We start from the raw sequence: 15931 nt of genomic DNA on the forward strand, positions 1-15931 counted from the left end.
AGTGGACTGCAAGGTTCACGAAACGTTGGCATTCCAAGAATGGATTTGAACACGGAGAAAACCCGCGAAACGCAAGATTGTCATATAGGAAACACCCGTTAAAGCCTCAAGAATATTAATTGTATATATCCATATATAATTTATAGATTAAACGAACTTACCTAAGTGAAGTTCGATCTTAATTATGTCCTGGGTTCTCGTCCGGATGATAATTATTGTAGTCGCGCTCCTGCGCGCCTATACCAACAGGATTTTAGATAAAGAAAGAAGAAATCCTTCTCTGCGCGTGCGCGGCGCCTGGCGCGTGTGGCGCCCGGCGTGTGCCTCGCTCGCGCCATCAGCCTCATATTTTAAAGTCTCGCAAAACGCCTAGCACCTCTTGGGTGGGAAACCAAACTAGGGGGGGAAGCTCATCCGGACGAGAACCCAGGACATAATTAAGATCGAACTTCACTTAGGTAAGTTCGTTTAATCTATAAATTATGTCCGAGTTCTCGTCCGGATGATAATTATTGTAGGATGTTCAGAAGACGATTTGCAATCCAGGTCTTCCGAAGACTCGGGCAGGAAGAATACGCAATGGCTAAAAACCCAAGATCACAAAAAATTATATTTATCACTAGAAGATACCGACTTAATTAATGTGACTCTAAATCTGTAAGGAGAACAGATGAGGCAAATGCCTCTGAGTTGATGAGAGGGCGATTATAAAAATTAGCGAATACTCGCGATTCCCCTGACCAGCCTGCTGCCTTCTTGATCAGCTCCAGTGGAACTCCCTTGTTTGCAGCTTTAGAGGTCGCTGCATGTCGTGTACTATGAGCCGAAAAGGCGTCGCTCACTCCGCATTCGGACAGTATAGTTCTAAGCCAACGACTGATGTTGGAGCGCCCACTGCTTCGTGCGGTTGTTTCAGTGCGATCAGCAGGGAATCACATGTAGATGGGCGGATGTCCTTGGTCTTCTCGGTGTATATAGACAGTAAGCTTACGACGCAAAGTTCCTCGTGATTTCCAAATTTAGGTATGGACAGAAGCGGCTGAGACCTTCCCGGCGCGGAAGTTTTTAATTTGTCAGGAATCCGAATGAGTGCCCGATTTTCTTCAAAAGTAATTTGTGAAATCTTTATTGCTGCGAGAGTTTGGCAGCGCTGTCCTGTGCTTAATGCGAGAAGCATTACGAGCTTTCTGGTAAGCCTATCCAAGGGGAGATTCTGATGAAGGAGATTCTGAGGAAATTCCTAATTTCTTGATTACGGGAGCGGGATCCCAGACGTAATCGTATCTTGGACGTTGAGGCTTGATAACGCTTACTCCTTTGCAGAAACGTTTAATAAGAGGGTCTTCGCCGACTGAATTTGGCGAGATCAATGAGATGGCTGATCTGGTTGTGTTGATTGATTAATAGGAACCAGCCGACTCCAAAGCCAAGGCGAGGAATTCCAAGGCTACTTCCACTGTGGGAGTAAAAGGCGAGAGCTGGCGATTCTGGCAGAAATTCCACCAGTCGCGTAGGGGCCTGGTATATTGTTGGATTGTTGACGGGGCTAGAGAAGCCAAGAAGGTATCTAGGGCGGAGTCCGGGACCCCCCGAGCTTCGAAAGATCTGATAAAGAGTCCGGCTGCCAGGGAAAGTGTCCGATGGGCCGGGTGATGATCCCTAAGGGGAGCAGAAAGCAAATCGTAAGCTGGGGCGAAGATTGTCGATTCTGAGACAAGGAGAGAGACAAGGACGCTGGAAGAGTGGGAACCAAGGCTGGGAAGGCCACCAGGGAACCACTACAACTCCCTCTGCAGATTCATCTACGATTTTCCGCAAGACTCGAGTGATCAGAATAAAAGGCGGGAAAGCGTAGAAAAAGACCGAATTCCAGGTGATGGTAAAGGCATCGACCGCCCAAGCGCCAGGGTCCGGGAACCAAGATAAATAACGTTCACACTTCGCGTTCAGGATAGAAGCGAATAGGTCGATCTCAAATTGGCCAAATCTTTGGCGGATGACGTCGAAAGCGGAGGCAGACAGAGACCATTCTGTATCAACATCCGTGCGTCGAGATTCTTCGTCGGCTATGAAGTTGTCCGCCGAGGAAATGTAAGACGCGAACAAAAATAAATTCCTGCTTTCGCACCACTGCCAGATCTCCTTGGCCAAAGCTGTGAGATGAGGAAATTTGACCGACCCATAGCGATTGATGTATGAGATCGCCGTCGTATTATCAATGCGAAGTAAGACGTTTGCGTCTCTCAGATCCGCGGCAAAGCACTTCAAACCGATAAAGGCCGCCTTCAGTTCCAGGGCGTTAATGTGAAGGGCTCTCTCCTCTGTCGTCCACCAACCATGTGAACGCTGCATACCACTGGCCGCTCCCCAACCGTTTAGAGAGGCATCTGAAAATAATTCGAGTGTGAATTGGCCTGAGCGGATTGTATTCAATTGTTCCGGATCGGATAAGATTCTATGCCACCAGAGAAAATCGCTTCGGAGGGACGATGGCAGGCACATCTTGGCCGAGAAGTCGGAATTCGAGCGTAACAGGGAGGCGTAACGTGGAATTTCTCCCTCTCAAGGGTTTTCGTATACAAGAGGCCATACTGCACCGCCGTGCACACAGATATTAGTGAGCCGATCAAGCTGGCAAGATCTCTAATTGTACAAGAGGGTTTTTTCTCCATATTGATAAGCTTCGCAAGAAGACTTTTACGCCGGGATTCTGGAATGGACACCGATTGTCGCACCGAGTCGAACATGAGACCGAGGTATTTCCTACGAACATCTGGAATTAGTTCTGATTTTTCAAAATTAACTACAAATCCCAGTTCCGTTAGTGTATCCACGTGCATTTGGATGTTCTTGTAACATGCCTGTTTAGAAGGCGAAAATAGCAGGAAATCGTCGAGGTAGACTACGCTCTCGAATCCTTTCTCTCGTAGCGACCTTAGAACTGGCCGAAGGATCTTGGTAAATATAAATGGAGCCGTAGCTAGGCCGAAGGGGAGTGCTGCAAATTCAAAAGTAGATCCCCGCCACTGGAAGCGAAGAAATTTCCTGTGACTAGGATGAATACTTACTAACAGGTAAGCTTCTTCAAGGTCAATTGAAGCCATGTACACTCCGGGGAGCATGAGACGGACTACGGTGCGCCAGTCCTCCAGCTTAAAATGGGGGGGATCTAAAAACTGATTTAAATCTTTCAGATTTAGAATGAAACGCATTCCTCCGGATGCCTTTTCAATGAGGAAAAAGGTCGATAAAAATTGGTCCACTGACGGATCTACCATATAGATAGCCCCCTTCCTAAGAAGACGATTGATTTCCTCGTCACAGGCGAGAGATATTAATCGCGAAAATGTGGGTTGATTACACGACGGTCGTGCTGGGGGGGCGACGGTAAATGGTATCATATAACCTCGCACTGCCTCCAGCACGACCGGGTTCGAGGTCAGACTCTCCCAGCGATGGACGAAAGATGCTAAGCGACCGGCCGGTCTTACCGTAGTTATCTGCGGTGATAACGGGAGCGGGACGCTGATCTCCGGGGTGGTTTTCTCGAGGACCTGGCCCCCACTCGAGGCTTCTGTGACGACTTCTGAGCAGGGGCCTTCTCGTTTCCCGCAGACGTGGCCTGTTTAATCTGCAGTTGTCTCAAGGGTTGATGCTTGACTGCTTTACTTGTGGCTGGTGTGGTCTTCAAGAGGCCGCGTCCCGCCTTTTCGCAGGCTTGAGCGTCCTTTATATCCTCTGCGAACGAGGTTCCGAAGAGCCATTCGTCTATTGGGGCAGAGTCTGCCGTAGTTTTACCTAATAAGTTTAAGATTGGTTTAATGAAGGCACGTCTGTGTAAAGATAGCCGATATTGAAGATCTGCTAGTAACAGAACGGCGTGCGCTATCTGGCCAATGGCCGTCTTCGCCGAGCCTAGCAGCGTTGGTTCCAAGGTCATGAGGGTGGAGAGGCCGGTGCCTAGAGCATTTAGACAGGCTGCGACTTGTGACTGAGAAGCCGCTTGATGCTCGTCCCTTTTTAAAACAGATGAATTTGGACCTTATGTTGCTAGAATAAGTTTATTCAATTTCGGTAGACCCAGTGAAGCTAGACTTTCTTTAACCGTCATAGAAAAAAGGGGTGCTTTGGGGGAACACGTCGGATTAGCCCCCTCTATGCCGATGGTGCCGAGCACGCAAGGGGTCGCGGAGAGGGCTTACCTGGTACAGAGCCCCGGTTTAAGGAAACCGTCTGTTCCCCCGACCGCTGATGAGATGCTCGAAGTGGTTGCAGCGATGAAACGTCCGGGTGACTGTCGTCGGGTAACCTAACCTCGATTTTGTCTATACGTTTCGCCTGATCTTCCACAAGTTGCACCAATCTTTCCAGCATCGCCGATTCTCGGACAGCGGCCATCATGGAATTCTCCTGCGACGAGCTTCGTGACGACCGCCTTGAGCGGATTCGAGAATCACAACGCGACCGTGCTCTCGAAGAGCGAGCACGGCCCCGGGAACGAGACCGGGTTCTGCGAGCTTTCGAGGATCTTCTAGGAGACCTAGAGCGGTTTCTGTGCCTGTCTCTAGGCATCGCGAGGTATAATATTAAGGAAAAAACTGAAATAAACACTGTTGACTACTGCGCGTACTGTTGGAAAGCGCAACAGGAAACACAATGAGGCTGATGGCGCGAGCGAGACACACGCCGGGCGCCACATGCGCCAGGCGCCGCGCACGCGCAGAGAAGGATTTCTTCTTTCTTTATCTAAAATCCTATTGGTATAGGCGCGCAGGAGCGCGACTACAATAATTATCATCCGGACGAGAGAACTCGGACATAATTGTCAGTCAAAAAGCACGCGATTTTCGAGAGCAACATATTGAGGAAGCTATAAACGCTAGGAAATTGCATTGGAGAGTCATAACTATCTTCGAGCAATGCAAAAGACTGAGGTCTGATGAGATAATCAAGGTGTATATATGGAAAACCGTCATCCTTGATGCATAATCGATATTCGTGATATCAGCTTATCTCTTAAAATGTAGACAATAAATATTTGAAAACATTATCTTAAATCTGATTCGACTGAGACTCTTGAATAATACTAATTACAGTAAAGAATTACTTCGAACCGAAGACTAGATGTTCCTTATTGATTTTTAAATGTTATAAACAATACCGCAAGCTACAAAATTCCCGCACGTAAGGTTTCTAAGATAATTGAGGTTGTCATATCCAAAAATATAATTTTTAACGATATTTGACATTTTTTTATAAACAAGATTAATATTATCTTGAAATATATTTCGATTAAAAGTCGTGAATGTATTGTTCATTTTCTATAAAATGCATGTTTTTTTTATTTTAATATCTTACTTTTTAGTAAAATTATGAATAATTGAAACACATACACACACACACACAAGGTTTTTCCAAAATAATAAATTTTCTGCTTTTATGATGATGAAGTCATATACAATTTCTAATTTACGGCTATCAACACACATACATAGACTGTACAAATTTTATGTGAAATGTTTTTTAAAAATGCACTTATTTAGATATTTAAGATGGACAATTAAAATGAGATACTCTATATATATGTGTATACATATATTTAATTGCCCAAATTTCGGGAACGTGTAAGGATAAATCAAGAAAAAAAGTTCTTAGAAAAGTCACCTTTAAAGATATGTTCGTTTTGGCTTCGTTTTGGAGAAAATCGCAAAAAAGATAAAACGTATTCGGAATATTACTATTTCAAAGCGGAATATTATTGTGTTTGTATACGATTTTAGTGATAATGCTTTAAAGGCAGTACAAGAGTATGCGCGACGATTTCCAAGTAGAAGAGTGCTGGATCGGCGATATAAACAATACATTCATGACTTTCAAAATTTCAAAATAACATTAACCCTTTTAACAAAAAAATGTTAAATAACAAAAAAATTCTTTTTTGCATATTAAACTTTAATTCTTTCAAAAAACGTACTAATGAAATTTAACTTGCATTCAAAAATTTACAAGAAATACCTGTTGTCTAGTTCAAAGTAATTAAAAAACATTTTTTTTGTAAAGTAGAATAATATAAGACAATTCAACAGAAAATTTTAAATTTTAAAATGAAGAATGTATATTGCGTGATAATTTCAACTATTTAAAAATTAATACAAAAGGTAATATTAAAATAATTTTTACGCAGTTTTTTAAAGATTTATTTATAAATTATGAATGAAAATATCCTTTTTTCATGAATATATAATAAATTCTAATTACACCTCAATTCTAATTATAACTCTCAAAAGAGAGTAACATTCAGTGCTGGATTCAAATTCCTACTCGAGTGTTATCCAGGTATTACTCCATCCTTGTTGTTTACCGGACGTTAAATAAGGATGACATGACACTCGGAGAGCACCCGGGTGGGAATCCATGCCCCAGGAGGCGTTAATCAATGAAGGAAATTTTGTGCGTGTGCGCGCGCACATGCATTTTCCAATTGTTAATGATTAAATTACGAGCTTCACACAGACTTTTAGAATCAATTTGCATTTGCGAAACCAAAGAAAAATTCCGACTTGCCGCTTTTAATATTACGTTAAATATTCACAATATGCATCCTTGATATAGCGTTCCCAGGATCTCGACAACAGTAGCCGGAAGAAACGTTGCAACTTTATATCATCTTGCACATTTGCGTCATCTTCGGGTCAGGCAATCAACATTCCGTAATCGTTCGCATTACTCATAATCATCTGATGAAACGGACGCCGCCAACGTGACATTCGATCCTTTCAGTCACCGGAAGAATTTGTCATTTGCGTGTCTTGTCTCTAATCTCGCATCACTAGCTCAACACACATTGACAAATGGTGACGTGTCATATCTCTTCTTCGTAGAAATAATATGCATATAGGCTTAAGAATAGCAGAATGATGTTTTTGATTCATGTTTTTCTATTTTGAAATATATTATGAAACGGAGAACTATTTAATAAATCCATTAATCAAGTATATTGAAAAATTATATTCATATAAGAGTAACGTGTCATCATTTTTATCTATAAAAATATGATATCATTAGTTAATAATTATACAATAATTCTAACAGTTAATAGTAACTTTACTTTCAAGTTTTAATATGCCAGCGAGAGTTCCTGGCAAATTTCTAACTTTAATATAAATTTTATCATCTACTCCGCGACACCACTTTTTAAAATTTTCGTATCATATGTGTATACTTTTTTAGTGGAATTTAAAGATTTTTTAAAATAAAAAATACACAATATATATACAGCCCCTGTGTGTGTTCATGCGTGTACGCTCCGCACCCATAAATACACAGCTCCGTTGTAACGATATGCTTTTTCAGCTAATAAATATCAAACGGATCCTTCGGTCGAGAAAGCGTGTAGTTTGTAAAAACAGCTAGAAGCAGACGTTATCGCGACGTGCGAACACGGGAGTCGTGCGCGCGCGCGCAAGAGAGAGAGAGAGTAAGAGAGAGAAAGATAGTAGAAGTAAATAAAATTATGTCTACGAGTTAATGTCTTCGCGAGTATTGCTGCGATTCAGATAAGTAATTTCTAGCGCGGTGTGAAATCCGGTTTTGTTGCAGAGGCTTCGTTTTCCTTGCGTTACAGTGAACGATATCGCATTTCCATGGTATAGATGCGAACAACGGAAAATAAACAGCATTCAACGTTCTACGGGTGACGCCTTCGACGTCCGTTACATTTATAATTTCATTAATATCGTGTGAAAGTGCAAAGATAGCATATTTCGTATGTCGAGAAAACTCTAAAGCAGGGTTGGTAAAAAACATGTTTTAAACTTGTTTTAAACAGTTTAAAACATGTTTAATTGATGTTTTTAATATGTTTTAAATATGTTTTTTTATAGTACCGTTTAAAGCATATTTGAAGCATTAAAAACATATTCAAGAAGAAACACAATATGTTTTATTCTTAAAAAAAAACATTAGTCTTTACCAACCCTGCTCTAAAGTATCGAGAAGTGTATGGGATGTGCAAAGATATAATATACAAGAGAAATAATCGTTACGTCAATAAAGCCCCGCATCGTTTTATCATAAATTGTGCAACTTTATTCATTATATAATGTTGTAAAATAACAAACAAAGTCACTAATACGAAGAAAAAAGGATTATAATAACACTTGAAGTGACTTCATTTTTAATTTGTAGCCGATTGGAAGAATGCGAAGGGAGGAATATCATCGAATACGTTTCTCTCTTTCATCATAGGTGAATCGAAAATTATGCTTCTATACCCTATTATTTCTAAGTGGTTCTTCCTATCCTATTTTTAAAGACGTCATGCTGGCAGATTAGAGAGTCGCTGAGAGCAATGACAAGATCGCTCTCGCGATTGCCCAAGGCGCGTGGGAGTTTACCACATTCGCGTCTCTTCGGAAGAAAAGTTTAAAGAAAGCAACTGATTTTTTGACCAGTACCTTTCCCTATATCAGACAACATATAAATTATATTTTACACGCATTTTTTGCAGACAAAAGTTGGTAATGAAGAAGCCTTTTTTTAACATATGCGGGTTTTTAAATATATTTTCATTAAATAAAACAACTTCAAAATTAGAAAAAGAATTGAACTGACTAACGTTCCTGGACTAACGTTCTGACGAACAGTCTTGTTCTTTTCATCTAATTTCAAGCTTCGAACTTTGATAGACGTGTGATATTTCGTACTGACATCAAAAGACATTAATATAGAAAATCAAGAAATTTTGAGAAGAAAAATTTTGAATAAATTTACGATAAAGAGGCCGACTCGATTTCCAACTGACGAAAAAAGTTTGTCAATGAGTTATCCATGATATCGAGAATTAACTGCCGCGCTCGCGGAATGCACTTGGCACCACGTTCTCCCTTCCATCTGATGCTCGAGTGAGCCTTACCGCGTATTTTCTCCTTCGCTTGTCGCGCTTACGACGCGGCGCTTTCACTTTTACGAGAAGAGAGCAGAGGCGGCGTGTCGAGTGAATAGGCGCCGTTCTGTCGTGCATGTATGCTACAATCTACATACATGTGCGGTGCAACAATCAATCTTTAAGATGCCTTTTCATGTTGACGCTCGATGCTCCTTTTCAGTCTCAAAATAGATTATATGATATAAAATTGACGCTAGACAATGAAAATGCATGAAAAGGGTGTAACGTCATGTATGTAGTATTCGAATCTTGAACCGAGTCAGTTGATACTGGAAGTGGGGATAAATCCAACTTTCAGTGTCAGACGCTAGCGTCAAAACTGATAGCGTCACATGATCACGTTCACGCTGCTTTTCAGTGTCTGATGAAATATATCTTATATAAAATTTTGGAAGCTTGTTCTGACGATTCAAAATTATCAATAAAAATGTCACATAAAAATGTCGTAACATATACATATATGGATTGAGAAAGCAACTAAACTCCTTATGATAGATTTGTACGCACAGATCAAGAAGACTATATAAATGGAAAAATCAAAGAATTGGAAAGAATACGGGCTTTAGGAGTCAGGCGCAGAAGACGTCGCGCAAATAATACACTTATGAAGCTTGAAACTTCTTTATTTAACAAACGCGCTTACATGTTTAGACTCATTTTTGAGCTTTCCTCAGAGCAAACACAAACTAATATATATAAAGTAAAAGTTATCCTGTCATGGTGAGCTCCCCTACATCGAGAATTTCAATGCCAGAATTAAACAAAAAGAAAGAAAAGGAAAATGAAAAAGAAGGGAAATATTATAATAAAAATGTCGAATTAAAGAATAAAGAAACTAATTTATCAAAAAACTTTAATAATATAATTAATTATCCCGAAAATAGGGACGCTCACCACGATTACAAAGTACCGTATCGCAAACATTATCATGAATAATTCAAGAACTGGTTCCTGATATGTTGACCAGTCGGTATCAGACACAGTGAGTCACTTTTTAGTTATTAGCTAGTCTTAATGAAAATTGTAAAGTGATAAAAAATTTCGTCAGAAAGACTTATTACTGTGTATGAACGACACCGACGTTTTTAATATTTTTCATTTTCCTTTTCTTTCTTTTTGTTTAATTCTGGCATTGAAATTCTCGATGTAGGAGAGCTCACCATGACAGGATAACTTTTACTTTATATATATTAGTTTGTGTTTGCTCTGAGGAAGGCTAAAAAATAAGTCGAAACATGTAAGCGCGTCTGTTAAATAAAGAAGTTTCAAGCTTCATAAGTGTATCATTTGCGCGACGTCTTCTGCGCCTGACTCCTAAAGCCCGTATTCTTTTCAGTTCTTTGATTTATAAGGAGTCTTGGTTAGTTTGATTTGTTATATGGAAAAATCTATTTATTAATTATATTTATAACATTACAATAGACTGCTGTATTGTATCTTAACAAATGTGTTGCAATATTTTCTTACATATTAAATATTAAAATTATTTTGATTCGCTTTTTTCTACTTCATATTCTATTCTCGATGTAAATATCTCTCGTTAAGCAATACAATAAAAAATATTAATTCTTTTTACAAAAATACACAGAACGAACATGACTCTCTTTTATGTTACTTATTTTTCAATCTAATTTTGACATCGTGATTTTTAAATTTGTTGTAATGGATTGATGATGCTTGGATCCGCTTGCGATCGTTGTTGGAGATGGGGTGAGTTTCTGGCTAGCATACATTAATTACGCAAATTAATATCCATTTATTTAAAAATATCTCGTTGCAATTATTAACTTGAGTTTCACTGTCTATTCCACTCAGCTAAGCAACTGGTTGGCACAACATTAGACTATGTTGAAGATGGTTGAAGATGGTGGATATCTCACATTTCCACTGCGACTGCATTGGAAGTCGACTGTATTGGAGATTGGAACTACGATTGTGCAAGACGCAGTTCGACAGATTTTATAGTGCGATAAGCGGTAATTTTTTATTGCTGAGGATGGCTCAAATAGTAAGCCGAAACGTACAAAATTGAATTCGTGACACATTAATAGGTATTAATTAGCATTGCGCAATATAATATCCAGCGCTGACTCCTAACGCTCATTTGTATTTTGCCGTTATTTTTTGATTTTTCAAAAATGTTAATTTTTTATCAAAGCCTTAAACGGTCTAACTGGATTTTAATGCTTGTATAATTCTTATGTGAATTTATATACTACGTATGTAGTCCCCAAAAACGCGCGCCGAAATGATTTTTCGGTCTTGAAACGTTAACTCTATTAAACTACCGCAGTAATATCACGAGTTAAATTGATTAATTTAACAAATTTTTGGCAAATTGTCAGTCAATTTAACTCGTGATATTACTGCGGTAGTTTAATAGAGTTAACGTTTCAAGACCGAAAAATCATTTCGGCGCGCGTTTCTGGGGACTACATACGTAGTATATAAATTCACATAAGAATTATACAAGCATTAAAATCCAGCTAGACCGTTTAAGGCTTTGATTTCTATAGTTTGTGTTATTACATATACGGTCCTATAATATATTATATTATTAATTTTTTATAATATCTCCTACGTCCAATGCGATCAAGCATTATAATTAATGTAATAATGAACTAGTAAATAAAAATTGCATGTTTAATAATTAAGAAAATTGCATACTTATCACACACGCGATATTTTACGAGATTCAAAGCGCACGATGGAGTGTGTACGTACAAACGAACAGTTTTGCACTCCCGCACGCGATGCAACGATTCGAACAAAGTAGTGTCGTGAAATTAAGTTCTCATGGCTGGCGCATACAGACTTACGCACTGAGAATTTGATAAAATCACGTATTTATAATCCCAATGCATAATAAGTGATACTGTGTAATATTCTTCGCAATAACTAGTACATGTACGGAAAAAAATAGATTTGCTGATTCAGCAAAGCTATAGCTTGCTACGCGAATTCAACATCTGTAGTTAAGAAAATTTGGTGGTTCAACAAAGAACTTATGTCTGTAAGCAGTCATCAGTATGCTCATATAACAAACTCATCTTTGGTAATATTATCATTGTTATTGCAACAAATTAATTCAGTTGAAATAACTAATTTAATATGTTTGCAATACATATTTTAATCTACGTAGCATGCTGAACGCGGGTCTCAAGTTGCAAAATTATAGACATAGTGTGACTTGCGTAACACACATATTTTCGGCTGTAAGACGCAGAATGCAGAACGCGAAAATTTAACTTCAGTGCATCCTTTGTTTATGTCCAGAGCCTATATGTGACGTATAATTAGGTTAGATTAGGTTCTAACCTTGCAACCGCATTCTGCGTACTATGAAGATCCAGCTTAATACGTTTAAGTAACACTTTAAATAAAAATTGTATATACGTTTATTGTTGTATTATTCAATAATTCAAGAATTGCATTTTTTTTATTGTATTAAAATAAAAACCAAACTGTATTTATCAGAATATTTGTTGTCTTAATTAACTTGAATTGTTAGAGCAACCAATTCTTTGCTACAATGAAGATTGCTAATGTAATAAGTTTCTTCATTATAGCAGCAAAAGTATGCGCTATCTTATAGTTAGCATGTTTTGTTACAAATGTTGACCTTTATAATAGATTCATTTTTTCAGAAAGTTATCTTTGCTGTATTAACAAATTTGCTATGCTATTAGAACAAATATGATTAGTTACAATCTTTAATTTAATTCAGCTACACAAATTTGCTACTTTAACATAGAAAACTGGCTGTGCCTATATTACGGCTGTAGATTTGCTAAATCAATGAAGTTTTTAGCTGTTTTAGCAAATCTTTTTTATATAGAAACAAACGTTTTGTTTCAGGCGATGTATAGAAACAATATTAGGTTTATAATCAGTATTGAATGTAAGCAGTAGTAATATCTCACTGAGGTATAAAATATAAAACATAAAAAAACATAGACTTTTGATAATATCAATAAAAATAAAATTCTACGGACAGTCACATTTTTTCCAAAACAAGATCCTTAAATTTAAAGAAAGGTTACAACATATAGTGGCGGATTTTAAAAAACGCAATAAAATTTTTTAAAAAATTATTGTGCTGAGATGGATCGACATATATCGAGTGCATAAATAAAAAGATTTGAGAGATATGTTGTCATTCGAGTGAAAAATGGTATTAGTCAGACTTTCAAAAAACACATTAGAATTACATTATCGATAGCAAACTCGTTATTGAAAAAAGTAGAACTCACCACAAGCGACAGAATGGAGACGAATCTTCGTCGCATATTAGTCGAGAGAATTCAACGAAGAGAGGACGGATTGGCGACCAATCGATTGAACTCCAAATTTTGCACAAGTACAGCAGTTCGCGGGCGATCTTGTCACGCTTAATCGTATTCGATTACTGATTTAAACGAAGCTTACCAAGCTGAGGCCGGATTATACTTGCGGCCTACACGTAAAGCGAGCCCAAGGCTCCATAGTTGGCAGGGCAGACCAAAACCCACGCAATTTTCCTTTACAGTTGTCTGTTTGACCGTATTGGACACTGATTTTGATACTAGAAAAACAACTGAACACTGATTGGACGTCTAGTATTTATTCTCTAAATATACGCACGATGATTACGAAATATTAATATAGAATTTCGCACGGTGTCCTTTGAAAAATCACAAAGTATTGTATTAGAGAAATAAATTTGCGATGATGTTGATGCAAGCAAGGTCGCGAGCGATCAGCAATTTTAAAGAATCGGCATGTTAGAAATTGTTTCATATGTAATACGTAAAATACATTTTTTCTTTTTCCTCGGAATGTCTTAAAATATACTCAAAATATACGTACTTACAAAAAAATAAGTTGTAAAACACTATATGAATCCATTTTTGTGAGTATAATTTCTTAAAACAAACGTGAGTTCAAACAATTATAATTGAAACAATCTAGCTATAATAATCGTAACACTTTGCATAAACAATCGCCAAAATTATTGAATATATATGTATCGAATTCTAATATATATGTATAAATTCTTTAATTAAAATAATGTATTTTTTAAGTTATTTTTTTTCTTATTAGAATAACAACAACATAAATTTTTTAAGTCAGTGTAATTATATTATAATTATAAGACACGTATATTTACTTCATTTTCGATAATAATAAAATGATACGTGTGTGTTATGCAGAGTAGGTATCTCAGAAAGAAAGTTGCAAAGCAGAGCAGAGAATTTATCCGTGACAAATTTTTAATTTCAGTACATCGTACAATGAATACGGGTTTCCGTGTTTAAATATGAATTTTTGTCTTACATTTTTCATCAGCTCTAAAGTGTGAAAACTTAAAATCACATTCAATTGGCTTTGATTAACAAGAACCCAGGAATGCAGTGTCAGCGTTTGTAGGATAACTTCAGCGTGAAATTTTACGAAACGCCGGAAATATTTCTTGCACATGCATGATAACGAAATTGCAGAGCGAGAAAATGTAGCATAATGATCGCCTTCGTGATCACTCTACGTGAACGCGAGGCGGCGAACATTACAAAAAACACATGTCTTTAAGCGCCAATCGATGACCATACTTGGAATATTTTCAAGAATCAAGGATATATTTTTAAGATTCCTCGCTACTTAGGTTGTTAGATGAATCGATGACCAATGAAAAAGAAAAGGCAGCAAAGATTTGCTGTTAAAAGGCAACAATATATCTTTTATTATTGTAAATACTTCATAGGTGCTATTGACTTTTTTTTATTCTACAACTTTCTCTATTTCAGAAAACTTTAAAATCAATCAAGAACATTGCGCCGTTATATTGCGAATTTAAAAAGAATGATGTTAGAAATGCAAATAGTGTGGATGTCTATTATGTCTTTTTTTATAATTGCGCGTATGAGAATATGTTGCTAAATTGCTACGAATAACTGAAAATTAAGTAATTTTGGCGATAATTTACATAAAGGGATTCTTGCTGCGATTATCACGATTATATATACATATAGCTGAATAATATTCCTTGGTAAATTGTTTCCAAATGATTGTCTGAAGAATAAAGCTAGATCTGACCTGCCTTCCACAATGAACGCTCGCGACGCACAATGTAATTGTTGGACTTAAAATTTCGCACCATTACCGTATTATACATTGTATTGTACAAAACACTGTGACACGTAAAGTAATGTAGGTACGTCAATTTTTTTATTATCCTCGAAGACGCTTGCATATCTTTGTTGCCAGACATATCACCCGGGATTGTTGATCAAAAAAGCAAAATCATCAAAAATTTAAAAAGATCGCAATCCGAAGACTCGGCCAGTTATCTTATTTTATCCTTATTCTCTGAAAATTTACTCTATAAACGACGGATTTTGAAAAATTTGGTGTTAAGATGTAGAGTTTTGACGTCATAAAATGTATAATACGTAACATTTAGGTGCCAATGGGCCAAAGGATTGAAGTTACAAAACTTTAAAATTTGAAATGATCGCGCACGCGTGATGGATTATAGTAAATGGCCGGTCGTTTTGTCGTATTCAAGACGAGATACTATTAAAGGCCGGTATTCATAGTCGGATCTTATATTTAAGACGTCTTAAGTACAGTCTTAAAAAGTTACGAAACAATCAGATGAGGGTCGTATTAAGGCATTACTTAAGATAATCTTGAAATAAGAACGGACTACAAATATCGCTCAAAGACCCTGGGCAAATTTTCGCAACTATCAATGGGGCCCCGATGGCCCGAAGATAATTAAAGAACGATGACATTACCGACAATTAATCAAAATTTACAATTATAATTAACATAAATATTCCGATAATTTATCATTAAATTCGCGATTTTTATTATATAAATGCTGTATAAATAAGTACGTATATTTTTAATGCTATAATATCTTATACATATATTGCCGGAAAATTACAATTTTTTCTCTGCACCCGGGAAAAAATATTTTTTATATAATTATATAAAATTATA

The 15931-nt window shown here is 37.4% G+C and overlaps 1 protein-coding gene across 1 annotated transcript in view; it reads right to left on the reverse strand.

The window, feature by feature from the left end:
• The window catches only part of LOC108761617 (uncharacterized), a 41821-nt gene extending 28483 nt beyond the window's left edge, over positions 1-13338 (reverse strand). The window contains exon 1 of the mRNA XM_018508233.1: positions 13201-13338. Within this exon, the coding sequence (XP_018363735.1) occupies positions 13201-13236 (36 nt within the window). The 5' untranslated portion in view covers positions 13237-13338. The remainder of the gene's footprint in view (positions 1-13200) is intronic.
• Between the last annotated feature and the right edge of the window lie 2593 nt (positions 13339-15931).

This window comes from Trachymyrmex cornetzi, unplaced genomic scaffold, assembly GCF_001594075.2.
Source record: "Trachymyrmex cornetzi isolate Tcor2-1 unplaced genomic scaffold, Tcor1.1 scaffold257, whole genome shotgun sequence".
NCBI classification, from domain to species: domain Eukaryota; kingdom Metazoa; phylum Arthropoda; class Insecta; order Hymenoptera; family Formicidae; genus Trachymyrmex; species Trachymyrmex cornetzi.